The following is a 26037-nucleotide window of genomic DNA, read 5'->3' as shown; positions in this document are numbered from 1 at the left end:
CAAATGGCTCAGCATCCATTGGAAAGTTCTCGGGCCTTTGAAGAGGGAGGAGGGGTCAGGATGCAGAGGTCAGGCCCCCCTCTGGACTGGGTATCTTGGTCAACCCTCTCCCAGTGTACCACTGAGAAAGAGCTGGCAAAGTCTTCTACTACAGAGATCAGCTGTACTGGAAGGTGATCAGTCCAGGAAAAAAGGGAATGTTTGAAGAAGAGTGCAATGAATGACTTCCAGAATGGAAAATGAAACCATCCTCAAAAAGGAGGAACCTATTCTCTTTCATAACTCCAGGAACAAGAGAAGCTGCCAGCTTGCAATTCATTCACTCTCACAGTCTAGGCCAGCCAGGCCTGGATGTCAGAGTCCAGACATTTTGTCCAAGGACCTGCAAGAGAAGGGTCCTCCCCTCAGAAGGGAAAAGGTAGTCTGGCTGCGGGTCTGTGCCCTGCTCTGTTCAGGGACTGCCTTGTCCAAGCTCCTCCAACCTTTTCTCCCAGCCCTCAGCAGCCTCAAAACCCCACCTACCCACCCAGCCCCGAGAGTTCCAGGAAAAGCCCTAAAGTAAGCACCTCCGCACCCGCACATTAACCACAGCATCACACAGGCATTCTTCCGATCTCGTTCACTTCTTTACTTTTTAGTTCAGAGAGGTTGGAGTACAGAGGAGCTTATGTATGCAGTGCTAACTTTACAACATGCTTCAATATATCCATTTATGTTTAGGAACTCAGTTTGAGTATCTTTAAAAGTAGAACAGATATTAAAGTGATGACTTCAATAGACATTGTGAAGTGGACGGATGCTCATGACCCAAGACTGAGTACAAAAAGCAAGCTGCAGAACAAGACGTATAGTATCACTCAAAACCATATATATGGTGGTTTGTGACACCAACTACCTGTCTATCCTTGAACAAGTCATTTCAACCATCTGGGCCTCAGCTCACTCAATTTTAAAATGAGGAGATTGGACTATGTCATTTCCAAGGACTTTCTAGGTTTACAGTACTCTGATTTCAAATGCTGAAGAATTTCCTTATTCCACAAATATTTATTGACTGCTTTATCACGTGCCAGACACTGACCCAGACTCAGGAATATGGTAGTGAACAAAATAGACACAGGCCTTGCTCTCCCGTAGCTCACATTCTCATGGGAGGAGGAGATGCACAATAAACAACTACACAAAAGATTGTTTCTTAAATAATTGTTAATTAAACAAAGGGATTAGGGGATGGTGGGAGAGTGGGGTTATATTGAAGGATCAGGGAGCCCTCATGGATAAGGTGACATTTGAGGAAAGATCATAATGAAGTCTGATGTGGATATCTGTAAGAAAGAACCTTCCAGAAACAGGAAATAATATAAGCCCTAGGCAGAAGTAGAATTGGTGTGTTCAAGGAAGCAAGGAAGAGCAGGAGATGAGGTCAGAGAGGCAGTGAGGAGCAAGATCATGTAGCGCCTAGTAGAAGGTTCCAAGGGCTTTAGCTTTCCTCTTAAAGGCAAGGGGGAGCTCTGGCATGGCTTTAAGCAAAGAAGTGAAAGAGACAACACACAGGGGTGGGCGCGGTGTCGCAGCAGTTAACTTCCCACGTTCTGCTTCGACGGCCCGGGGTTTGCCGGTTTGGATCCCGGGTGCGGACAATGGCACCGCTTGGCACACCATGCTGTGGCAGATGTCCCACATATAAAGTAGAGGAAGATGGGCATGGATGTTAGCTTAGGGCCAGGTTTTCTCAGCAAAAAGAGGACTGGTAGTAGTTGGCTCACGGCTAATCTTCCTCAAAAAAATAAAATAAATAACATTTTAAAAAAGAGAAAACACACATTTTTAAAAGATCACTTTGGCCGTTGTGGTGAGAATCGACTGTAGGGTGGCAGGGTGAATGTAAGGAGACCCGTCAGGAAGCTACTGCAGTAACCCAAGTGAGACATGATGGTGGATTGGACCGAGGTGCTGGTAGCACAGTCCTGAGAAGCGCTCAGATTGCTGTATTGATTGAAAGGAGAGGCAGGATTTACTGAGTTTTTCTAGATTTGAGGAGCCTCTGCCTAGAGGCTATGAAAACACATTTGCTGTGAGTCCTTGTCGAGCTAGGTGGGCTGTGACTGTGCCTTGACCTTCAGGAGCTCAGCGACGGTGGGGCTTGTTGGCATTTAGCTCTGAAGATCACAGGTCACAAGGGTGGTTGGAGTCTCCTTGGCCCAGAACTCATTTGTTTTCAGGGCTCTGGCTCCATCTCACTTTGCAGTTCTGCCCATCTCCCACTGATCTTGGAAGGTCTCTCTGCACAGAAACATACAGCCCTGTATCCACTGCAAACAGGAGTCCCATCACCAGGCAGAAAGCGATTTGAAACCAATGTAGAAAGAAGAATACAGTCGCCGGGCCTAATAAGAGAGGCAGAGGGATGAGATGATTGACAGTTGTTAAGGCAGAAATTTGGAATAAACAGTCAGGTCCCCATCGGGGAGCCTTTGTGAAGTCACCCAAGCCAGGGGCTAAGGCCAAGGCCAAGAGCAGACAGGAGCCCAGGAAGTCTCATAGGATCTCTTCATGTCTAGCCTTCCCAAATAAAGCTCTCTGGATCAGCATTTCCCAAAGGGTGACCTTGCATGTGTTCTGAGGGACATTAATAGAAGTTATACAGGTAAAAGGTTTCGTGGTAACCTACGGTTGGTAAATGCCTTATAAAACTTACTTTAAAAGTTTTCTTTATAATAGGACTTCTTGAAGTTTTTAACTTGCATTATGAATATAAATGGTGAGGAACAGAGTACGCAGCATGTTCTGCATTATGGACCACACAATCGTTCATTCTGAAAAGCCTCTTAAGGAGTTTATTTTGGGAAATATTGATCTGGGGAACCCACAGACCACATCAACACATTGTCACTTGCCAACTCCTCTGAGCCCAGGACTGGGTAGCATTCACTGACCAAGACTATAGCTTGTGATGACTCCAGAAGGGCATCATGGATTTCACAACACACAGTTTCTCAGGAGCAGACAGAAGCCTAGTTCTTTGCTTGTGGAGAGAGATCCTCATGCCAACATGGATGCCCAGAGCTTAGATGGGAGCCTAGGCTGGGAGGGTGAGTAGGGAGGCACAAGAAGCCTCAGAATCCTAGAGACAAGAGGGCCATATGGCAAAGTGGAGTGGTTTGAATGAGGTGGGAACAGGGAGGGTGGTTTTGTCTGGTGGATGGATTTTGGGGGATGAAAAGGTGGCTTCTGTCCCCTGAAAGTTAAAACTTCAGGTGAATCACACCTGTTTCTATAATCCCTGAGGAATAACCTGGAACAGAGCTGGACTGCCACACAGCCATCAGGTCCAGCTAGGACTTTTAGGGTTCCTGTTGACATGAAAGAGGCCCACTCAGGAGAAAGCAGGTACTGAAGTTCAGAAAAGAAGATCAGTGATCTTCTCCCTACCCATCCTTCCAGGGCCTGAAGCTCCTAGAACAGACTTGGTTCTCACCTTGGACAGTGATGTTCACAGGCTGTGACAAGTGCAGCATCTGCCCTATAACTCCTGTGCAGTGGTACACGCCACTGTGGCTGAGATTTGCCTGTGGAATGGAGTAGCTGGAATTCACAGGGGAAAACTTCTTGGATTTTCCATTCTGGAAGAATGTGACCTTGTAGAGAGGCTTGCTTCTCCAGCTGTGGCACCTCAGGTGGATGGGCTCCCCCTCTTGGAACACCAGGCGAGGGGTCTGGAGCAGCAACCAGTCTGAAAGACACAATATGGGAAGGAAAAGTTCTAAGGCTGGATACCAAGGCCCTTGGAGCCTCATGTGTGGGGCGACATTACCCACTCACAGAATTTGAAAAGATGTCGAGCAGAGGAACTGAAGATGCTTCATGGCAAGTGTGAGCACTCTCTTACCGGGAAGATATGGTATTATCTGTGGGACCTCTGAAGGATAGACGTTTTCACAAGTTCCAAAGATGCATAGTAGAAACCCGACTCCCTGGCCCAGGGGTGTGGGGTGATTTTGAGGAATTAAGAACACTAAGCAGGATAAGGAAATGAGTGCATTTCAGTAACTGTAGAAGTTGCTGAACAGGATCTGAAACCTTCAGTTTCCGTGGATACAGCATTGGTGGGCTGGGGATTACCAACTTTTGAACTGTTTTGGAAAACGAAGGTGAGCAGCCATTAACCATATTAGCAAGGAAGCAGAGCTTTAATAATGCCTCACCAACCCTGAATGGAATCTTCCATCCACATTAGAATGGAAATGTGTGACCTTGCGAATTCAGTATTCAGTTGTGACTCTGCACAAGAGGAGCATTAAAGAAAGCTTTTTAACTTAAAATCACTTTTCCTCCCTCCTTACAAACAGTCCCACTCCCAACCAAGGCCTCCCTTCACTGAGGGCACAGGAATCAGATTCTGAAATGTGGCTACCTTGGAGGGCTACAGAGAGTGTTTCAATAAACCAAATAGAGAAGAAAATCAAATTGCTCTATTTATTATAAAAAGAAATACTAGAATTTATTACATCTTATTTAAATGAAAACTCATTTAAGAAAACAGTATCCTGTATACGAAAGGCAAGGTACTGTTGTTGAGACAGCGTGAGACAAAAACCTGAAGTCAGGATTCTGATTGTGGCCCTACCGTTTCCCTCTGGGCTCCTAGGGCTCACAGGCTTAATCTCTTTGCACAATGGAGGATGGGACGAGGTGGTTTTCCTCTAATGACCTTTCAAAACCAAGTTTTGCTAAATTTACATTTTTACATTTTTGTAGGAAGACTCAGAAGTACAAGCAGCTGTTTCTGAGGTGGCAATGCACCAAGAGAAGAGTTGGGTGGCTGTGATGTCATTGGTCACATTTGTGAGGTTGAGTCAATATTTGTTTCCCTTTCCATTGAGCACCATCAACAGAAAGTGACTCTACCACCAGCATCTCTGGCACAGGACCTTAAAAGACTACCAGAAAATCACCCTCCTGATGTGAAACAGAATTAAAACACTGAAAGCTCACATGTGACCATCTTCAGGGTTTATGCACCAAGATGCAGCTGAAGTCAACTACAATATAAATGGCTCATATTTCAGACATTGGAAGGGGGGTAATACAGTGTCTAGGAGCATTTCCCTACAGAGTCTATTAAACTGAACACTGTCAGATATTTACATAAGCCTAAGTCAGATCATGAGACTCCTTTAATTAAACCCATCTAATGAATTCTCATCTCCTTCAGGAATATCAGTTCAAGTCATCATACCAGACTACCAGCTGCCACATGCTCGACCCCTTTCCGGCCCCCTCCCCTCTGACCTCATCTTCCAGATTCCGTATCTCCCTCTGGTCTCCCGCAGCTTAGGCAGAACGACCTCCTTACCTGCTAGGCATGATCTCAGCTTAGGACCTTTGCAGTCTGGTTGCCTTCAATTCCGAAGTTTTACCACACAGCCATGAGGGTAGGATGGTTTTATGGAGCAGAAATTTCCTTCTGCTTCTCTCACCTCCGGCTGCTTGTTTATGGCCAAGTAACCTTCCTACTCAACTAGGACTGAGGCCAAACAGCCTAACGTGTTCTGAGGAATCTCTTAGGAACTTCCACCCTGACCACACACACCAAGCTAAGGGGGTTGGTGTAAAGGGAAATGAATGGGCAAGAACTACTTCAAACAACTCACAGCGATGGTTCCCAGTAAACAGGCCACTCCCGTTTCCTAAAAATGTCTGTCACATCAACAGATTTCATCTCTCCTTGTCCTCCCAGACCTTCCTCCACTGACCGGAAATCACATCCAGATGCACAGGGTCACTGAGGCTGGTCTGGCCGGTCTGGCACCTGTAGTCTCCACTGTCGCTGTTTTGGGCCTTAAAGCTGTAGCTGGGCTGGACCTGGGTCGGGATGGGGCTCCCATTATGGAACCACTGAGTGGGGTGGTCTTCAAGGGTATGGGCCCCCTGGCACTTCAGAGTCACAGAATCCTCCCGGAACACGTTGATCCATGGGGGCTCAAGGCTCACCACAGCCTTCGGGAGACCTGCTGAGGGACAGAGAACAGAAAGGGATGGGAATAAATAACCTTGGAGGGACCATAGATTCCAAAGGAGTTCCCAGGGGAGACCAGGGGCCAGAGAGTCCTACTGCAGACCCAATTAAAGATCTGTGTACTTCTAGCAGCCTCATTCCCTTTAGATCTTTGGTGGATCCAATGGGAATCCGACCAAGAATCAAATCCCAGGTCCCACTAAAATGGGGGAACCACCCCTGCTGAACCCAAGCCTGGTTCTTGGTGGAACAGACATTTCCCTACATGGGAAATAGAGCCTCACATTGTGAGGCAATAACACCATAAACCCAAGGAAGCAAAGAGCAAACTCACCAGCTCCTGTGTGTGCAGAGGCTATAAAAGAGAAGAGAATGGATCAGTGTAGAGCAGGAAAGATGAGGGGAGCGAACATAGCAGGATGGGTGTGGAGAGAGGGAGAGGGAGGTGATGTTGGGCTCCTTCTTCCCAGGACCCATCTCAGAGCCTGTTTCTAGTCACGTTGTTTCCAGTTTCCAGCCTGTTTCCAGTCCTCTTATAAGAGTACTCATTTCTCATGTCCTCCTCACCTCAGCCCTGTCTCTCCACAAGGCTACAAGGGAAACATGAATGTGTGGGGGCAGGGACTGTGAAAGTACCTCTGAATTCCAATCTGAGGAACCAGTGGAATGGTAAGAATTCAGGGTTCTTTTGCCCCCTTTCAATCTGTCCCCCGCTTCCAGGGCCCAGGGCTGCCCCTCATCACACTGACCCCTGGAGCCCTCACAGAAGTGACTGAAACTGCCCTGTTCCACGATGACCCTCACTCACCCAGCAGTAGCAAAACGGTCAGTGGTTGAAGCAGCCACAGGTTACCAGGATGTACATTTGGAAACATCGGGATCTCCATAGTCATCCCAGAACTGGGCCTGAGTCCAGTGGCATTTGGGAGATGAACTTAGAAAAGAGGAAGGAAATTGTTACATTCTCTCATTCAGTTTCATCAGTCACAAGACTCCATTTCTGCTAATCAGTCAGTAACAAATTAGATGAGAAGCTGAGTCAGCTTTACAGACAAATCTTTCTTTCTTGTATCCCCTTGTTTGGTCCTTATGAAAAGCCTGGGCAGGGATGCTTGTGCTGGTGAGGAAACTGATGAGGGTAAACACCAGGAAACAGAGCTGACGATGGAGCCCTTGTCTTGGGTTCTCAGTTCAGCCCCTTCTGACCACACTCCCTGTGCTGCCTCTCTGGCCAGTAGACAGGAAGTTTTAAATGAATTGCAATACAGACAAGATAAAGAGACCCATTAACTCTGCAACCAATAAGAATCATTTGTAAAACCACAACACAATGGAGCAATTTTCTGCAGGAAACATTGGATCCAAGGAAGTCTCTAAGTACCCTGCAGGCAGGACTATTTTTCTTTCACCTGCCCTTCACCCCTGGCCCTTGTAGCACAAAAGAAAGTTTTCAAGTGCAAGAAATAATTTTGGTAAGAAAGCCGTAAAATAATGTCAAATGCTGTATGTTCTGTGCAGGTGATTGTGTCGTATGCCGGGATGAGCAACATGATAAAATGGTCACCCTGCTTAAAACTCAGACTCTGGAGGCAACTATAGCAAAAGTAGGCAAAGGGAACTACATCAACCTTAAAAACTTCTGCATATCAGTCAACAGAGTGAAAAGATAACCCATGGCATGGGAGAAAATATTTGCAAATCATATATCTCATAAGGGGGATAATATCCTGAATATATAACGAACTTCTACAATTCAACAGCAAAAACAAACAGGGGCCGGCCAGGTAGCACAATGATTAAGTTCGAGTGCTCGGCCTTAGCGGCCTGCGGTTTGCAGGTTCGATCTCGGGCGTGGACCTAGGCACCACTCATCAAGCCATGCTTTGGCAGCATCCCACATACAAAATAGAGTAAGATTGGCACAGATGTTAGCTCAGGGGCAATCTTCCTCAAGCAAAAACAGGAAGATTGGCAACAGATGTTAGCTCAGGGCCAATCCTCCTCACAAAAAATCACAACCAAACCAAACAAATAACCTGCTTAAAAATTGGGCAAAGACTTAAATAGACATTTCTCCAAAGAAGATATACAAATAGCCAACAAGCATCTGAAAAGATACTGAACCTCACTGATTGTTAAAGAAACGCAAATCAAAACCACAATGAGGTATCACCTCACACTCATTAGGACTGCTGCCTTGAAAAAACAAAAAACAAAACAAAAAAGAACCCAGAAAATAACAAGTATTAGCGAAGATGTGGAGAAATTGGAACCCTTGTGCACTGCTGTTGGGAATGTAAAATGGTGCATCTGTTATGGAAATCAGTATGGAGGTTTCTGAAATACTTAAAAATAGAATTGCCACATGATTCAGCAATTCCACTTCTGGGTTTACTTATTTATTTATTTTTTATTATTTTGAGGAAGATTAGCCTTGAGCTAACATGTGCTGCGAATCCTCCTCCTTTTGCTGAGGAAGATTGGCCCTGAGCTAACATCTGTGCCCATCTTCCTCTACTTTATATGTGGGACACCTGCCACAGCATGGCTTGTCAAGTGATGCAATGTCCCCATCTGGGATGCAAACCACGAACCCCGGGCCTTCGAAGCAAAACGTGCAAATTTAACCGCTGTTTCACTGGGCGGGCCCCTCACTTCTGGGTTTACATCCAAAAGAATTCAAAGCAAGATCTGAATGAGATATTTGCACATTCATGTTCATTGCAGCTTTATTCACAATCACCACCAGATAGAAGCCACCCACATGTTCATCGACAGATGTATGGGTAAACAAAATATGGTTTATATACACGAGGAATAGAATATTACTCAGCCTTAAAAAAAATTCTGCCACATGCTACAACATGGATGACCCTGAGGACATCATGCTAAGTGAAATAAGCCAGTCACCAAAACATAAATACTGTGTGTGAAGTATCTAAAGTAGTCAAACTGACAGGAACAGAAAACAGAATGGTGGTTGCCAAGCGCTGGGGAGGCGGAAATGGGCAGTTGTTGCTGAATGCTACAAAGTTGTAATTTTCCAAGATAAAAAATTGTAAAGACCTCTTGGACAGCAATGTTAATGGACTTAACAGTCCTGAACTGTGCGCTTAAAAATTGTTAAGACAGCTGGTTCGTTGTTATGTGTTTTTTCTTTTTACCATGGTTTAAAAAATACTTTTTAACTCAGACTATGAGATCTTGGACAAGGTACTTAAATGTCCAAAGCTTCATCTGTAAAATGGACACTAGCTGGTACCTAATAAATGTTCAAGTCAAAATGCATGAGCATTACCAAGGTTTTTAGCATTTGAGTTTTTCTGGAAGGATTGATTCATTATTGTCAAAATCTTTATGGTCGAAATCTCATCAAGGAGACACTGGAAGGGACAAAAGGAAACTTTCGGAAGTGACGGATATGTTTATTACCTTGATTCTGATGACGGTATCATGGGTGTATCCATATGTTCAAACTCATCCAACTGCAGACATTAAATATATGCAGTTTTTGTATAACAATTATATCTCAGTAAAGCTCAAAAAATATATATATAACACAAAAATGGGAAGAAGAAGGTGTTGGAGTAGTTTGCCCCCAGCAGGAGCCAAAGATGCAGGGATTACCTACAACCAGCAATGCAGCCTGCTGGAGAAGAAGGGACCCAGAGCCTGGGGAAGATGGCAGTGCGCTGCTACTTGCCATGGACAAAGGACAGAAAGCGAAAGCAGATTACCCTGTCGTTCACAGCATTTTCTCCCACTGAAAGTTTCTCCCATTGAAATTGTAAGCATGAGGCTCTGGACTGTTTCAGGTGGACGCAGGCATTTCCTTTCACCTACATAATGTAACGCTTCTGCATTCTTTAGGGAGAATCCCATTCCCATTCCCAGGACATCCTTCCCTGGCTTATGTTCTCAAAGGGCAGTTCCTCCTTTGATGTCCTTTCATTAACAAGCTCTCCCCTTTGAGACGACTGGGGCTTTGGCAACCATAGAGAACTGATAATGTCGAGCCATTTCAAGATAGGACCGCTCTTGTTTCTTTATTTATAGGAGAGTCTTCCTCTGTGAGGTTCTGTTTTGGCCCAAGGAGAAAGGGAGTCCACACTTAGGATTCTATTAAGTGACTTTTCAGATTCAATTCAGTTGAAGGGGAAAGACTGGCCCATAAGAGGGATTTACCACTGAAGCATCGCTCAAGAGGTGCTGTGGGATAATGAAAAGGAAACACAAGCAGTGTAAACAGCCTAAATGAGAATAAATGGAAAATTGTGAAACCATGCTACGTTTTACTACACGTACCCTCCTCCACTCCCAGGAGATGGCTGTAAGTATGAAAAGCGGTAAGACAAGTGTGATGGTAATTTATGTGTGGGCAGGCATGACGCAAGCCTTTAAGGGCAGAATAGACCAAAAAGGCAGAGGCAGGGCAAATTCCAGCTCTCTCTGCATGAGCTGACACATCCGTCTTCTGCTCTCAGACATCAGAGCTCCTGGTTCTCGGGCTTTCAGACTCACACGGGGACTTACACCATCAGGCCTAGGATTCTCAGGCCTTTGGACTCTGACTGAACACCACCAGCAGCTTTCCTGGTTCTCCAGCTTGTACACAGCAGATCTTGGGACTTCTCAACCTCTGTCACAGCATGAGCAATTCATATCATAAATCTCCCCTTAAGTGTATCTCGATATATCCTATAGGTTCTGTTTCTCTGAAAAACCCTAATACAGCAAATAAAAGCTGGCAAGTCTCTGCTCATAAGTGAGAAATGAATGATAATTTGGGGTCACCCAAATAACAATGTCCTCGGAGCATGCTGGGTTGGAGGCCTTGAGAAACAAGGGAAAATCTAAACTGGAAGTGATACGGTTTCACCTTCTCGGAAGATCAGAAAAGTTCTTTTTTAATATTCAAGTAGATAGAAAACTCTAGCTACAGACTTCCCAGCAAAAAGGAGTCCCAGAGAACCAAGACTTACTACCCAAGAGGGATTTGATATTAGGGAGTCTGGGCATATGAAACACGCTAAGACTTTGGAGCAATCAGTAGTAGTGAATGAGGTGTGTTTCTTCCCAAACCTCAGCTCCAGTGTGTTTCATGCCCCTAACTCTGCTTTTGCCCCGATACGCTAATATTTTACCTGTCCCACTTCGCTCAGCATCTGACCATGGACGTGCTCCCCGGTTTGGGCTTGTTCCTACCCACACTGTGCTGAGAGAGTAACATGGTCTCACCCCACTGTGCAGTAGAGACAGGAAAGAAATTGGAATTCAGACTACAACAATGGAAGAACAGGGAGCTTTTGAGGAGGAAATCTAAAAAGGAAATGATAACCTTACCCTCAGAACACATTAAAACTTTAAGTGGCACCTCAAACGCCAATAGATGGATATTTGTCCCTTCGAGAGAGAATTAGGGAAAGGTGCAAATGCACACACACAGGCAGGAGCCCATGAATTTGAGAGTACAATGACACCGAGTATAATGACTCCTCGAATATACTAGGAGAGCCTGAGGTTGCTTGCTTGCTTGTTTTGTGGTTTGGTTTGGTTTTGTGTGTGTGGGTGTGTGGTATATTTCTCCTAGGAAATGAAGTCGATGGAATTGATAAAGAAGCCGTGAAGATTAGTTGTATTTGCAGCCTTCAGAGACAGGCTTTATAGAAGAACAGCTCTTGAGAAGAATGCATAGAAAAGAAAAGAATTTGCTATGAAGTCTCAGGTAGACTTTTGAAGGTAGATGTGTGTTGAACCTAATGTTTAAATGTGAGATGGGCAGAGGAAGATTCATTTCTTCCAGAAGATCCAGGGCCTTCATGTCCACCTGTTTCCTGGTAACCTCTTCTGCTCTCTCAGATTAAATTTTACAGAACTGTGTCTATCCCAGGCTTGGGTTTTTAACAAGGCCTTCTGTAAGATTTCCTGGCCACCTACCCCAACACATTTCTCAGAACTTATAGAAACTCTATTCAGCATTCCAGTCCCAGGAGTGGCATTTTTGTGGTGCTAAAGAGGACTTCAAGCTCTGTGCACAAGATCTACAACAGTTTGAGGGTGAAGACTGCCTGTGAACAAGGGCAAGAATAGGGGTGTCATGACTCACAAAAATATAGATACGAAAGCTTCTCCCACCTCAAGAAGAATTTCATCAACAGGCAGAGCATTCTCTCTGAGGTAGGACAGCTGAAACGTGTCTGAGCATGATTGTGAATGGGAACATGGTTTTACCTGGGATTATACATTTTTCTGACTCATTAGAACGACAAAGTACAAAACAATGCTCCCAGGGGTGTCCTCAGGTATAACTGTGAGTGTTGCCTGGGAAAAAGCCTCAGAGCAACCAAACAACAGATTTTCATTCACTCATGGAATATCTATAAGGTGCTTACTACGTGCTAGACTGTCCTAAACACCTGAGGTACATTCATGAATGAAACAGACAAGATCCCTGAATTCAGGGAGCTTCCCTTCCATTAGGGAAAGATATAAAATAAAAAACAAACCTATTAAATAAGTAGAGTATATAATATTATATGAGATAAGAATATGGGGGAAAAGAGCAAGGGAAGGGATTGGAAGGGGGGGTGGATTGCAATTTTAAATATGGTGAGAATATGACATTGAGTAAAGATTTGAAAGATGAAGGGAACTGAGCTAGTGAATATCTAGGGAGAGAACATTCCATACAGATGGAACAGTCAGTCAAGGGATCTGTTGAAAGATAAACTGAGGTCGGCCCGCCCTGGGCCAAGTGGTTAAATGTGGGCTCCGTTTCCCTGGCCCAGGGTGTCAGATCCTGGGGGTGGATGTGGCACTGCTCATCAGGCCATGCTGAGGCGGCATCCTACATGCTGCAACTGGAAGGACCCACAACTAAAAATACACAACTATCTCATGGGGGGATTTGGGGAGAAACAGCAAAAAAAAAAAAAAAAAAAAAGATTGGTAAGTTGTTAGCTCAGGTGTCAATCTTTAAAAAAAAAAAACAAAAGGTGCTGGCCCTGTGGCCCAGTGGTTAAGTTTGCGCGCTCCGCTGCAGGCGGCCCAGTGTTTCGTTGGTTCGAATCCTGGGCGCGGACATGGCATTGCTCGTCAGACCACGCTGAGGCAGCGTCCCACATACCACAACTAGAAGAACCCACAACGAGAAATATACAACTATGTACTGGGGGGCTTTGGGAAGAAAAAGGAAAAAATAAAATCTTTAAAAAAAAAAACAAACGATAAACTGAGGCATATTAAGAATTTAAAGATTTTATTTGAGCAAAAATCGATTCAAATCAGGCAATATCCAAACTTACAGAGAGAAAGGAGCTCCCAGGAGCTGTACAAAATGAAAGACTTGTATAGCCAGAAGAGGCAGGCACAGGAAGTGATAGGAGCCAAAGGAGCAGATTGGCAAATGCAATGTTCCTTTCCTTTAGGGATGGTAGGGCTCTATCAGGCAGCTTACCTAACTAGTGCTGATCAGGTGGTTCCTGACTGACCGGTTTAAGATTCCACTTCTGGAAGAGCCAAAACGGTAATGAAGTTGGGTCTCGGTTTGGTGACATGGGGCTTAACATAAGGCCCTCCATTTCGGGCTTGTTTTCTTGTCTTTTGAGAGCTTGAAACTGCTTTATGCGTGGAATGTTCAAGGAACTGTTTGGAGGAGCGGAAGTGAGTAAGGGAGAGAGCAGTAAGTGATAAGGTCAGAGAAAACATGGGAGACCAGATCGAGGGTAAACACTCTGAAATCGTTCCTTTTAGTCTGAATAAAATGGAAGAACCAGGGAAAGATTTTGAGCACGGGAGTGACATGAGCTGACGTGCTGTAAAAGGATCATTGTGAATGCTGTGTTGAGAACAGACTGAAAGGTGGTGAGAGCGGAAGCGGGAGACAAGTGAAGAGGCTACTGCAGTGATCCACGCGAGAGAAGATGGAGGCTGGAACCAGGGGAGTAGCGGTGGAAGTGGTGAGAAGTGTTAACTTCTAGGTTTATTTTAAGATAGAACCGACAGGATTTCCTGACAGATTGGCTACGGGAGTGATAGAAAAAGAGGGGTCAAGAATGAGCCCAGTGGGGGCCAGCCTGGATCTGGGGTGTGGAGATGGCACCAAGTGGCAAGCCATCCTGTGGCAGGCATCCCACATATGAAGTAGAGGAAGATGGGCACAGATGTTAGCTCAGGGCCGGGCTTCCTCAGCAAAAAGAGGAGGATTGGCAGCAGATGTTAGCTCTAGGCTAATCTTCCTAAAAAAAAAAAAAAAAGAAAGAAAGAAAAAAACAGAATGAGTCCAAGACTTTTAACCTAAATGTCTTAGTTGTTTATTGCGCCATAACAAACACCCCTCAAAATTAATGGCTTAAAACCACCAGCTTCTTATTATCTCTTCTGGTTCTGTCGATTGACTGGGTTCAGCTGGGCAGTTCTGGTCTGCAGCTTCCTATGCTGTTGCAGTCAGATATCCGTGTGCAGAGCCTCATGGAGATTTCGATGTGGACAATGACCTGGACACTGATGCTTCCTGTGTTGACTGATATAAACACGCATAAAGGACACAATGATACTCTTGAGATGGATAATGCCAGTGAAGCTATAAGAGTTGGCGTGTAGAGGAGAGTGGTTCTTTGGGGCTCCCTCTTGATCCCTGTTAGCAAAAGAGTGGTTGCAAGCCCTGTGTTAGTTGTCAGTGTGTTAACCGCAGCTGATAGACTCGTGGTTGCCTGGGTAGTCACACTTTACTCCAAATATGTGGCCATTCTCGACCCCTGGTACAGGGGGACAAGGGTAGAAGTCTTGGGTGATCTAAGATCTTAGCGCCTGTGCACAGGGTCTGATCTTGACTTCTCTTGGGGAATTAACAGTTTTATCCACTGTGCTTCCTCTAGACCTTTGCTAGCCAATATGACAGTAGGCACCAGTCACCTACGCCTGTGGAGTACTTGAAATGCGCTCAGTCCAAATTGACATGTGTTGGAAGTATAAATACACACTGGCTTTTGAAGGCTTAGGATGGAAAAAAGAATATATAATAGCTTACTAATATTTTTATGATTACATGTTGAAATGATAATGTTTTTAATATATTGGGTTAAATAAAATATATTATTAAAATTAATCTCACCTGGTTTTTTCACCTTTTTAAATGTGGCTGCTAGCAATTTTAAAATTAGATGCATGGTTCCCATATTCCCATTGCACAGAGCTACCCTACACCCATGATGGGGTTGAAGACAGCTGAGGAATTCAAGTGTCACCCGAGTGCACGAGATCCTGCTGAACCCTCCTTAGAAGCATTGCTCTCCTTTCCCATATGGTTAGACCTCTGTGATCTCCTCTCTCTCTCTTAGAGTCAGAGATCCTAGAACTTCCAGGCTTCTGAGAGTCCCCAGTCCGAATGCCTTTGTGCCCTCTCCAGCCTTCTTTGGAGGTAGAAGTTTGGGCACAAAGTTCCCTTATTTTTCTGTAGCCTGTTCACTTTCCCATGTACAACTAGGCTCTCTAAACTCTCTTTATCCCAGCTTTCTTTCCAATCTCCTTTGGAATATTTCATCGGCATGACCTGAATTGTTAATTTAGCATTATCACAATCCTTCTCAAATGCTGCAATTATTCCTTCTCATAATGAAATTGTTAATGCTACAGCTTGGATCTTGGTGGTTCAACTTAGCATCACCTAAATCATCACCAGAACATGCCCATTCACTCTGGATGCAAGGGTACTGAAGCGTCTGCATCTTGTTTCCAAATTTGAATTTCATGTACTTATTTTTTTAACTATTGCGGTAACATTGGTTTATAACATTATGTAAATTTCAGGTGTACATCATAATCTATTCCAAATTCTGTGTAGATTACATCATGCTCACCACCCAAAGACTAATTACAATCTATCACCACACACATGTGCCTAATCACCACTTTGGCCCTCCTCCTTCCCCCAAATTGGAATTTATGATAAATTGTGTGGTAGGTTTCCCCTGTGCAGAAAGAGAAGAAAAAAGCGTGAAATGTGACATCAGCTGGCAGCTGATTTAAGCTGCTGACACCAGAATTTAAGGGCAGAAGTTTCATTTATACCATCATACGAATAGAATGCTGAAGTCCAATCCCACGTTTCATTTCATGAACGAGGATACCGTGGCCCAGACAAAGGCTGTGGGTTGACCCAGGACAAACCACTCTCCCATCCTGACATCTGGGCCTCATTATACTTCACTGTCTCATTCACTCATCTGCACTTCCCACTGAAGACTTAGAGGCTATGTATCCTAAATCTAAACTGAGTGGCCTCAATTACTGATTCTTCTATCTAGTAATTGTCAAAAAGAATGCTAGTGCCAACTTCTCTAAATGATATTTTGGGAAGGAAATATTCCCCCAGAGTTTAGGTGTTTTATCTTTTCTTTCATTACGAGATGAGATGAAGATGCCCCTGCAGGCCGGAACTTTAAAGAGCACTACGGCATCTGCGACACTTCATAAATGAATCAAGAATCTAGTCCCTGAACACCATTGAGTACATTCAGGGTGATATTTACGTAGAAAACCCTCAAAGTAACTGGCACTAAGATGCTTTCTATAACTCACAGAACAATGTCAATGTTTCCATTGAATCTTTTTTTTTTTAGGAAGATCAGCCCTGAACTAATATCTGCTGCCAATTCTCCTCTTTTTGCTGAGGAAGACTGGCTCCTCAGCTAACATCCATGCCCATATTCCTCTATTTTATGTGGGACGCCTGCCACAGCATGGCTTGACAAGCGGTGCGTGGGTCTGCACCCAGGATCCAAACCGGCGAACCCTGGGCCACCGAAGCAGAACATGCACACTTCACCACTGCTCCCCATACTAGGCCAGCCCCATTGATTGATTTTGAATACAATAGCATCTGTTAGTACTCCCCCCACAGAAGCAAAACCAAGTAGGCCAGCCAAATGGATGTGGTTCCTATGGGATCAGGATGGATGAATGGGTATTGGTATGTTGATTAGCAAAAATGTCTATGGCTGGAGATTCATGGATTTAAAGGACAAATTAAAAATTGTGTTCAGGAGAGGGTATCAAGTTCAAAGTCAGAGAATTCTTCCAAATAGATCAGCAAGAGGACTTGAGACTCTGAGAGCTACCTTCCAGAGAAGTGTTCTGGGGGAACACCACAGGCAATACCAGTTGCTGCTTGCTAATTAGAGATTGACTTTCCATATTAACCAGGGATGTGGAGTGGACAGACACGACCAGATAAAGGGTTGGGAGAAGAACCAGGAAGATTACCAGCTTCCTGGTAAACCTGACAGGAGGAATTTCTTGCTAAGTGTACCTCTGGAGCGATGTGGTCCAAGAGAAATGTAAAGTGAGCCACGTATATAAATGCAAATTTTCTAGCAGCCACAACAAAAAGTAAAATGGAACAGGTAAAATTAATTTAATCATATATTTTATTTAACCCCATGTATTCGTTTTCTAGGGCTGCCATAACAAAGGACGACAAACTGAGCGGCTTAAACAACAAAAATGTATTGTTTCACAGTTTCAGAGTCTGGAAGTCAGATCAGTGTCAGCAGGGCCTTGGGCCTTCTGAAGACACTAGAGAAGGATCTGATCTAGGCCTCTTTCCTGGCTTCTGATGGTTTCCCGGCTTGTGGCAACATCACTCCAAACTCACATGGTGTTCTCCCTTGGTGTGTGTCTGTTTTTGTATCCAAATTGCCCCTTTTAATATGGATGCTAGTCCTATTGGATTAGGGGCCCACTCTACTCCAGTATGATCTCATCTTAACCAATTCCACAGGAAATAGACATTCTATTTCTAAAGAAGCTCACATTCGGAGGTACTGTGGACTTCAACATATGAATTGGGGGGGGGGCACAATTTAATCCATAACACCTAATATACCCAATATAGCATCATTTCAGTATATAATCAGTACAAAAATATTAATTATATATTTTACATTCTCATTCTCATATTGTCTTTGAAATCCAGTGTGTATTTTACACGTATAAGATTCCTCGATTTGGACAAGCCTCTTTTCAAGTGCTCAGTAGCCCTATGTGACTAGTGGCTATCATACTGGACAATGAAGATATAGGACACTTTCATTATCGTAGAAATTCTATCGGACAGTTGTCTTCCAGAAAACACAAACTAATCAATGGGAACAGAAAGCAAACAGTTGTTGCCTGGGGAGGGACAAAAAGGAGCGGATTACAAAGGGGCAGGAGGAAACTTTTGGGGTGATAACATGTTCATTATCTTGATTGTAGTGATGTTTCCATATGTCAAAACTTATCAAATTCTATACCTTAAAAATGTACATTTTATTGTATGCCAATTATACATCAAGAAAGCTCAACTATACATCAATAAAAAAAGTTAATTGTAAAAATGTTTAAATAATACAGTAGGACAAATGACATAAGCCCCTACTTGCCATTTTATTATGTTATGAAGTTCAAGTGTTCATACAAAAAAATATATATATATGATTTATCATAATATAGTATGATAATACTACGGTACAATTTACTTTTGTATGTGGGTGTGTGAGGAAGATTGGCCCTGTGCTAACATCTGTTGCCAATCTTCTGCTTTTTGCTTGAGGAGGATTGTTGCTGAGTTAACATCTGTGCCAATCTGCCTCTATTTTATGTGGGATGCTGCCACAGCGTGGCCTGATGAGCACTGCTAGGTCCGCACCCGGGATCTGGGGAGCCAACCCCGGGCCACCAAAGTGGAGACTGCAAACTTACCCACTATGCCACCAGGCTGGCCCCCAATTTACTTTTTAACATACTATTTGTACTACTTATCTATGACTACATAACATATTACCACAAAACTTAGCAGCTTAAAACAACAAACATTTACAACGACACAGTCTGGAGTCAGGAATCCAGGACCATTTAGCTTCCTGGTTCAGGCTCAGGGTCCTCACGAGGTTGTCCTCAAGCTGTTGGCTGGGCTTACAGTCATCCGAAGCTTCAACTAGACCAGAGGATCCAATCCTGAACTCATTCAGGTGGTTGTCCACTACCTAGCCTTGGTTCCTCCCCCTGGAGCCTCTCCATAGGCTGCCTGTGTTTCCTCAAAATGTCAACTGGCTTCTCCCAAAGCAGGTTAGGAGGAGGGGAGAGAGAGAGAGAAAGAGAGACCAAGGTGGAAACCATGGTCGTTCCTAACCTAATCTGGGAAGTGACATACCTTCATTTTAGCTACATTTTATTGTTCAGATGGAGAAACTCTCATACAATGTGGGAGGAGACAGCAGAGGGTTTGGAACCAGGAGGTGGGAATCATTAGAAGCTGTCTGGGAAGCTGACTACCACAAAAGTAAAACTGACATATGTACTTATCTACTCACACTTTTACACAGCTACATTGTGTTGTATATTTATTAACAGGTTCTTAACTATGAACACATGGGATATTTACTAGTTTTCTGTAATAGAAATAATGAAACAATGAACATATAAGTTTGCCCACTAGGGCAAACATTTGGGTAAGATAAATTTCTTCAATGCATCTGTTTGATAAAAGATAAACACATTTAAAACTTAGATACATCCTGGGGTGGGCCCTGTGTCCAAGTGGTTAAAGTTCGCGTGCTCTGCTTAAGCGGCCTAGGGTTCCCTGGTTTGGATCCTGGATGCGGACCTAGCACCTCCCATCAAGCCATGCTGTGGCAGTGTCCCACATAGCAGAACTAGAATGAGATACAACTAGGATATGTAACTAGGTAGAGAGGCTTTGGGGAGAAAAAAAGAAAAAAAAGAGGAAGATGGGCAACAGATGTCAGCTCCTGGCCAATCTTCGTCACCAAAATAAGCATTAAAAAAATCTTGGAAAAATTAAATAAAATTTAGATAGATCTAAATTTTTCTATAGAAACTTTGGAGTATAAGTTTACTTCCAACAAAGTGGATGATATTGATCATTTCCTTAGACCCTCAGCAACACTGAATTGTTAAATATTTAAAATATTGATAATATCTGATAAGGCTAAAAATATCACAAACTAGAAGTTTGAATACATAGGTGGATATGTGATAAAGGATGTAGAGTAGAACGTGGATTGTAAAATCTAGATGGTGGCTATGGAAACCGCATTCCTTTCCTAGGGCTGCCAGAACAAATTACCACACTGACTGGCTTAAAACAACACAAATTTATTCTCTCACAGTTCTGGAGGCTGGAAGTCTGCAGTCAAGGTGTCAGCAGGGCCCTGCTCCCTCTCAAGGTTCTACGGAGTTTCACTCTTGTTATTTCACATTTCTATGAAACCCTTCCTATTAAAATGGGAAACGGTATTTAAAATATCACAAGCTTGTTTTCATCAGTATTTGATAGATTATTAGTGAGACTGAACATGTTCACATATAGATTGTGTGTGTGAAATTCTTCTACGACAACCATCATGGACTTTACATATTTTTTCGACTATTCCCGTCTCCTTTTTGTATTGATTTCTGAGAAAACAAGTGAAGAATAAAACTGATTTCCCTAGTCCAGGTATTGCAAATGTTTTCGTTGTTTTATTTTGATCATTTGACCCTGTGTGGTGAATGGAAGCAGTTATATGCTTTCCATGTAAAAACACGTGACTTTTGTCATGCAAGGGAAGAATTTACACACACCAATATTATAATGGCTATGGGACCATGATTTGAATTATGTAGGTTTAAATATTTGACTCAGCACAAGTGTATTGAGATGTACAGAGCAATAAAGAAACAATGAGCCTAAGATCCTATCAGCCACATCCCTAACAACCACATGATATTCCCACAATATGTGTCAGTAATTGGACGAGCAACTGAATGACCAAAACCAGGTCATAGTTGTAGTGTCCAAATATCAAAAGAGAAAGAAGAAACACACCAGCAACGTAGAGAAACAGTACATGTTTAATAAGATACCAGCTCCTCCAAAGGACACATCTACAAAATTAGGAAAGAGACTCTAATTATTTTCAATTTTTAAAATGCATCTTTGAAAAGTTAACATTCATACAACAAAGCAGAAGTCACGGAGCATCCATACTACAGGAAAGGGAAGGCAGAGTGTCCTAAGATGCCACAGCCAGTCTGTATCCGCTTGAGGGAGAGCCAGGGGTGGAACCCTCCTACTAGAGAAAGGAGGACAGCGAAAGCCAACTTTGCCAACAGGCACTCTCACACTTCCACCTAAACTCAGTCCCCGCAAATCAGCCATACACCGGCTCCTGGCCGCTGCCTGGGTATGCGCCAGACACTGAAAAACTGGGCTTCAGTACCCAACAGTGTGGGGAGTACAACACAGGGAGCGCTACCTGCTCTTTTCAAATAAACAACAGTACAGTAAGGCGAACTGTAAGGCTGCAGAAACTTCAGAGGCAGCGTGGGAGAAGAAAAAGGAGGCGAAGCTACACTCCTCAGTTGACCTCACAACCAGGCCGTACAGCTGCCCTTAACCACCTACAGAAAAGAAGAAAGATCTGGACAGGTCCAGACCCAAACAAGGCCAACTGGGAGACTTGCCAAGGAAACACCAAGACAGCAATCAAGATGTTCCTGGACTAACGTGTAGTATACTGTTTGCAAGGCTCTAGCTTCAACTTCAAACTACTCAGATTTACATAAGCAAGGACATGATTGTTAGAAGACTAACACAGCTCGAGAATATCAAAATTCACGAAAGTTACACACCAGGTTTATCATTTCCTCATACGTAATTGACCAAGCGTAAACACTTACAATAACCTTAAACTAATGGCGCTAATACAGACCAGTGAAGGTCTGGCAAAGGCGGGAAAGCGGGCGCGAGGGGCAAAGGAAGGGACCACAGGCCGCAGCAGGTGGCCCTCGCTGAGCAGGGAGACCCCTGTCCTCTCCCGGCCCAATCCCTAACCGGCAGCCCCACTTGAGGAGCGAGGAAGGGGGTTCCTGTGGGCCGCGAGCTTTGTCCCGGCCGCATCAGGGCTGCTGGAGAGTCGAAGCACGTGCGGCAACCGAGGCTGTGTGCTCGTGGCCACCGCGAGAGTGAAGCAGACGCGGCAAGTCTCGTTTGAGACTTTGAGGAAGGAGGGGAGCGAGGGGAGACCTCCAGGGAGCGAGCGGGGGCCAATAGGTTGCCAAGGCTGGAGGTGGCATGGAGAGGACGTGGCGGGTGACACATGGCAGTGTGAGGAAGCCGAGGCCAGGGGGCGAGGGGCGAAGCGAGCGAGCTCCAGCGCGGGCTAAAAGTGTGCGTGGTGGGGGGAGGGGTTGCGGTCGCCCGCGCCGCGCCGAGACTGCGGAGGTCGGGCGGCCGGCAGGCGAAGAGGAAGAAGAACAGCTCCCCTGACCGGGAATCGAACCCGGGCCGCGGCGGTGAGAGCGCCGAATCCTAACCACTAGACCACCAGGGAGCGTCGGGCTTCGCGCCTCGCCTGCGCCTCCTGGACCCGGGGCCCGCAGCCCGCCCGCTCGCCGCTCCCTCGCTGCTGGCGTCCCCTGCCTTGCGCAGGCCAGCCGCCCGCCGCCCCGGCCCAGGCACGCGGCCTCGCCGGCTTCCTGCTCGCCGCGCCCTCAAAACGCTGCGCAAGCCTTCTGCCCGCACGCACGCGCGCGCACACACACGCACAGCCGCCCGCCTCCGAGGAAGGAGGGCCCCGCATCTCGGCAAAAGGTCGGCCCGCTGCGTTGGCCGGGAATCGAACCCGGATCAACTGCTTGGAAGGCAGCTATGCTCACCACTATACCACCAACGCCACACAGCCTGGCATGCCCCGAGACGCCGGCCCGGGGCTCACGCCACAGCCGTCCCGCCGCCGCCGCCTGGCGCAGCCCTGCTCCGACGCCCAGCCCGACCGCAGCGCGGCGCTGCCACCGGCGCCACCAACCGCCGCCCCGCGCCAGCGCCAGCGCCGCGCCCGACGCGGCAGCCCTCGTCCGCCGGGACGGACCGCCTCTGGGGGGCGCCCTCGCTGCCACTCCACCAAGCGACCGCCATTCCGACGCCGACCGCCCCGCCAAAGCCCCGGCCGGGCGCCCGCCCTCCACCGGCCGGCTCGCCCCAGCCCTTCTCCACCGGCTGCTCGGCGAGGCAGCTGCGCGCACCGAGAGGGGACCCACCCGCCGCCCGTCCCGGCCGCTATGCAGCTGTGCAGCGCGCGTCGCGTCGCAGGGAGCCCCGTGCGCCAGCCGCTGGGGGCGGGCCGCTCGTCGGGCGCTGCAGGGAGCAGAGGAAGCCTTGGCTCGGCCGTGCCGAACGACCGCCGCCCGACGGCGAGGGGGCCTCGGGGAGGGGTCCCCGTGGGCAGGCCGGGCACGGGTTGGCGGCCTGCGCCTGGCTGGAGGGCGGGGCAGGGCGAAGAAGCGCCCTCGGGGGCTGGAGGGCGGGGCGCGGCAGGGCGAAGAAGGGCCCTCGGGGGCAAGCGGCCGGACGCAGAGCGGCGCCAGCCACCAAAAAGGGACGTCTTGCCTCCCCGTCGGGGAATCGAACCCCGGTCTCCCGCGTGACAGGCGGGGATACTCACCACTATACTAACGAGGACGGTGGCGGCCGCCCCGGCGCCCGACCGCTCTCTGGCTGCCTGCCAACGCCGACCCCCGCCCTCGAGGCCCTGCCCGCCACCGGTGCCCGGCACGTGTGCCCCATCCGACCCGACAGCCAAACGACCGCGTCATCCAGCAAAGCGGACCGCGACCCGCACACGACCACGACCCCGACCGCGTGCCGACCCTGGCGGCGGCGGCTGAAAATGCCGAGTCTGCGCCGCCTCTTGCCTCCCGTGCGGAGATCGCGCCGCGAGGAAGAGGCCCTCTCGAGAGGGCCAGCGAGGCGGCGAGGAGAAGGGGGGCGCGCGCCGGGCCGCGTCCTTGTCCCGGCCGGCGCCCGGAGTGGGCGACGGGGCGGCTGCGGAGCCGGACGAGTCCGCTAGCCTTGCTCCCCGTCGGCCGGCGCGCGCGTCCCGTCCGTGGCGCGCCCACAAAGACGCCCGCCAGGCGCCGCGGGCGGCCAAGGGCCCCGCCGGCCGCGTCGGCTCCCAGCCAGGCGAGCGGCCACGCGCCCAGGCCTGCCGTCAGGATGGCCGAGCGGTCTAAGGCGCTGCGTTCAGGTCGCAGTCTCCCCTGGAGGCGTGGGTTCGAATCCCACTCCTGACACGCCGACCTTTTGGCCCGCCCAACCAACGCCAGCCTCCGGGGCCTCCCGCACACCCGACCACCTTCCTGGCCAGCCCGTGCTGGGGCTCCGGCCTGTGGCCGCCACGCGAAACTCCAGGCCCCTACACGCACTTCTCCCGACCCCACCACCTTCTCACGCCCACCGCTTCGCGGGCCTGGCGCACTCAGCCCAGGAGACTGCCCCAGCGCCTCGAACCCACTGGCAACTGTCCTTCACGAAACAGCGCGCGCGCCCCTGCCCACTCACTCACACACCCTTCCCACCAGACCCCACTCGCGGGGGCTTCAGGACTTCGCGCCACATCGTTCCTCGCCTGCTCTCGCCTTACCCCTCCGCACACCCACCTACTTTGTGGGTTGTGTAGCCCTCCCTCCTACTCGCACTCAGACTCCCACTCCCGTTCCCACTCCCACTCCCACTTCCCCTCTCTCACCCCACTCTGCGTTAGCAAAGCCCTCCACGGGTCACCTTCTGACTTCTGCCTGGTGCACAGCGCCTCGCTCTTGGAGCGCCACGCCTGCGCAACGGGCGGCACACCGTCCAACACGCTGTCCTTTCCCACAGCCCCCTGCCGCCCGGCCCGTCCATTCTCTCCACACCCTGCTCTGGTCGCCCTTCCCATCTCGCTGGCCTGTGGTGCCCACCACGACTCTTCACGTCGGGGCCTCGCCGGGGCCCCACGCAGCCCCGCCTTCTGCTCGCCAGCCCACCACAGCGCCCTCCTTGCACGGGGCCTGCCTAGCACGTGAGCACAACCCGGCAAGCTGGCTCCGGGGAGCAGCGAGCCGAAGCCCTGGATCCCCGTCGCCCACACGCAACGTCGGGCCCACGGCCGGGGCCAAGCCCCGTCTGCACGCGCCAAGGCGCCTCGGGGGCCCAACCCACTAGGACGGCGCGCCTCCTCCGCGGGCGGCCCGCCAGCCGGCAGCCACTCTGCCAAAGCGCGCCCGCCATCTAAGACCGCGCTCCTGCCTCGCCACCAAGGCACCCCGGAGCCGGACCCTTGCGGGCGAGCCATCGGCCAGAACACAGGGGCCAGGCTCAGGCCCCTCGGGTCTCTTGGCCTGAGCGCCGCTCAGCGGCGGGCGGCCGAGGCGGCGCTCCCCAGCCTGCGGCTCCCACGGCCGCCCCCACGCCACGGCCCTCGCACCCAGCCCTGCCCTGCACTGCACTGCCCTCGCCCGGCAGGCCGCGCCGTTCGCGCCCGCGGACGGCCACGCGCCCAGCGCACCCGCGGGGAAGCCTGCCGCCCAGGGGACTTGGGCACCGGCCCGTGGGTCGTCGAAGGGAACGTCACCCGCCACCGATCGCCGCCCCTCGTTGGCATTCGAGCGCGGGCCAGGCTGGGCGCGGCTCCTGGCTTCCTCTAGCGACGCCGGCAGGGTCGCGGCGGCCTGGTCCAGAGAGAAGGCGCGGGATGGGCCGGACAGCCCTGCTCTGTCTCGGTGCCTGAGTGCCCTGGGGCCTCAGCGCCTGCCCCCAGTCCGAGCGCCCTCCTAGTCCCTGGAGCCTGTTTCAGCTCCCTTGTCCACCGCTTGGCTCAGTTGGAGCATTTGGCCACAGAGGGCAGTGATCAGTGTCGGGCGGCTGGTGGGGAGCGCTGCTGGCCTGGCGTCTGGTGGTGGCGGTCATCTGCGCAGGGGTGGTTCAGTGGTACAATTGTTTGCCAGGGGTCACGGCTGGGGTTCGATTGCTGGCCAATGCATCTCAATGTTTTCTTTCAATCCGCTATTCTAATTGTTTCTTTCTTTTTCCATTGCAGCATTTATAACGCTGAAACAAACGAAAGCCGTTAGCTGAAGGCTGGGTTCTTTTGATTAGTCTCCTCCTGATTTACGAAGTGGGTTTCTTGAAGGCAGCAGAGACCTGGCGCCACGGCGCA

General features: G+C 48.3%; 1 protein-coding gene, 1 long non-coding RNA gene and 1 other non-coding gene across 8 annotated transcripts; 1 reads left to right on the top strand and 2 right to left on the bottom strand.

Moving 5' to 3' along the window:
* Positions 1-607: 607 nt before the first annotated feature.
* Positions 608-24829, bottom strand: LOC100051733 (low affinity immunoglobulin gamma Fc region receptor II-a). Of its 6 annotated transcripts, none has more exons than XM_070266876.1 (6): positions 24589-24829; positions 6828-6953; positions 6354-6374; positions 5757-6014; positions 3479-3733; positions 608-2387 (listed from the first exon to the last, which is right to left on the bottom strand). In XM_070266876.1, exons 2-6 carry the CDS (start codon positions 6910-6912, stop codon positions 2209-2211), a joined length of 798 nt encoding a protein of 265 aa, XP_070122977.1. In that variant the 5' UTR covers positions 6913-6953; positions 24589-24829; the 3' UTR covers positions 608-2208. The 6 variants fall into 6 exon arrangements, with proteins under 6 accessions (XP_070122977.1, XP_070122976.1, XP_070122978.1 ...); XM_070266875.1 differs by lacking the exon at positions 24589-24829 and adding an exon at positions 23506-23666; XM_070266877.1 differs by lacking the exon at positions 24589-24829 and adding an exon at positions 23506-23607 and having other exon boundaries at positions 5757-6011.
* On the bottom strand, positions 13261-22258 carry LOC138924058 (uncharacterized). The gene is made up of 2 exons (XR_011438621.1): positions 20889-22258; positions 13261-14540 (listed from the first exon to the last, which is right to left on the bottom strand). It is a non-coding gene; the product is annotated as an uncharacterized lncRNA (long non-coding RNA).
* TRNAL-CAG (transfer RNA leucine (anticodon CAG)) lies at positions 24051-24133 on the top strand. The gene has a single exon. It is a non-coding gene; the product is annotated as a tRNA-Leu (tRNA).
* Positions 24830-26037: the final 1208 nt, after the last annotated feature.

Source organism: Equus caballus, chromosome 5 (genome assembly GCF_041296265.1).
Source record: "Equus caballus isolate H_3958 breed thoroughbred chromosome 5, TB-T2T, whole genome shotgun sequence".
NCBI lineage: Eukaryota > Metazoa > Chordata > Mammalia > Perissodactyla > Equidae > Equus > Equus caballus.
Note: the sequence above shows the minus strand (reverse complement) of the source record. Positions and strands in the feature narration are given on the sequence as shown.

Excerpts from the sequence above, each read along its gene's own strand:
- LOC100051733 (XM_070266876.1), bottom strand. The coding sequence starts at position 6,912 with ATGACTATGGAGATCCCGATGTTTCCAAATGTACATCCTGGTAACCTG. Across the intron at positions 6,375-6,827 it reads GACCGTTTTGCTACTGCTGG|CCTCTGCACACACAGGAGCT; the intron begins GTGAGTGAGGGT and ends TCTCTTTTATAG. Across the intron at positions 3,734-5,756 it reads GCATCTGGATGTGATTTCCG|ACTGGTTGCTGCTCCAGACC; the intron begins GTCAGTGGAGGA and ends TGTGTCTTTCAG.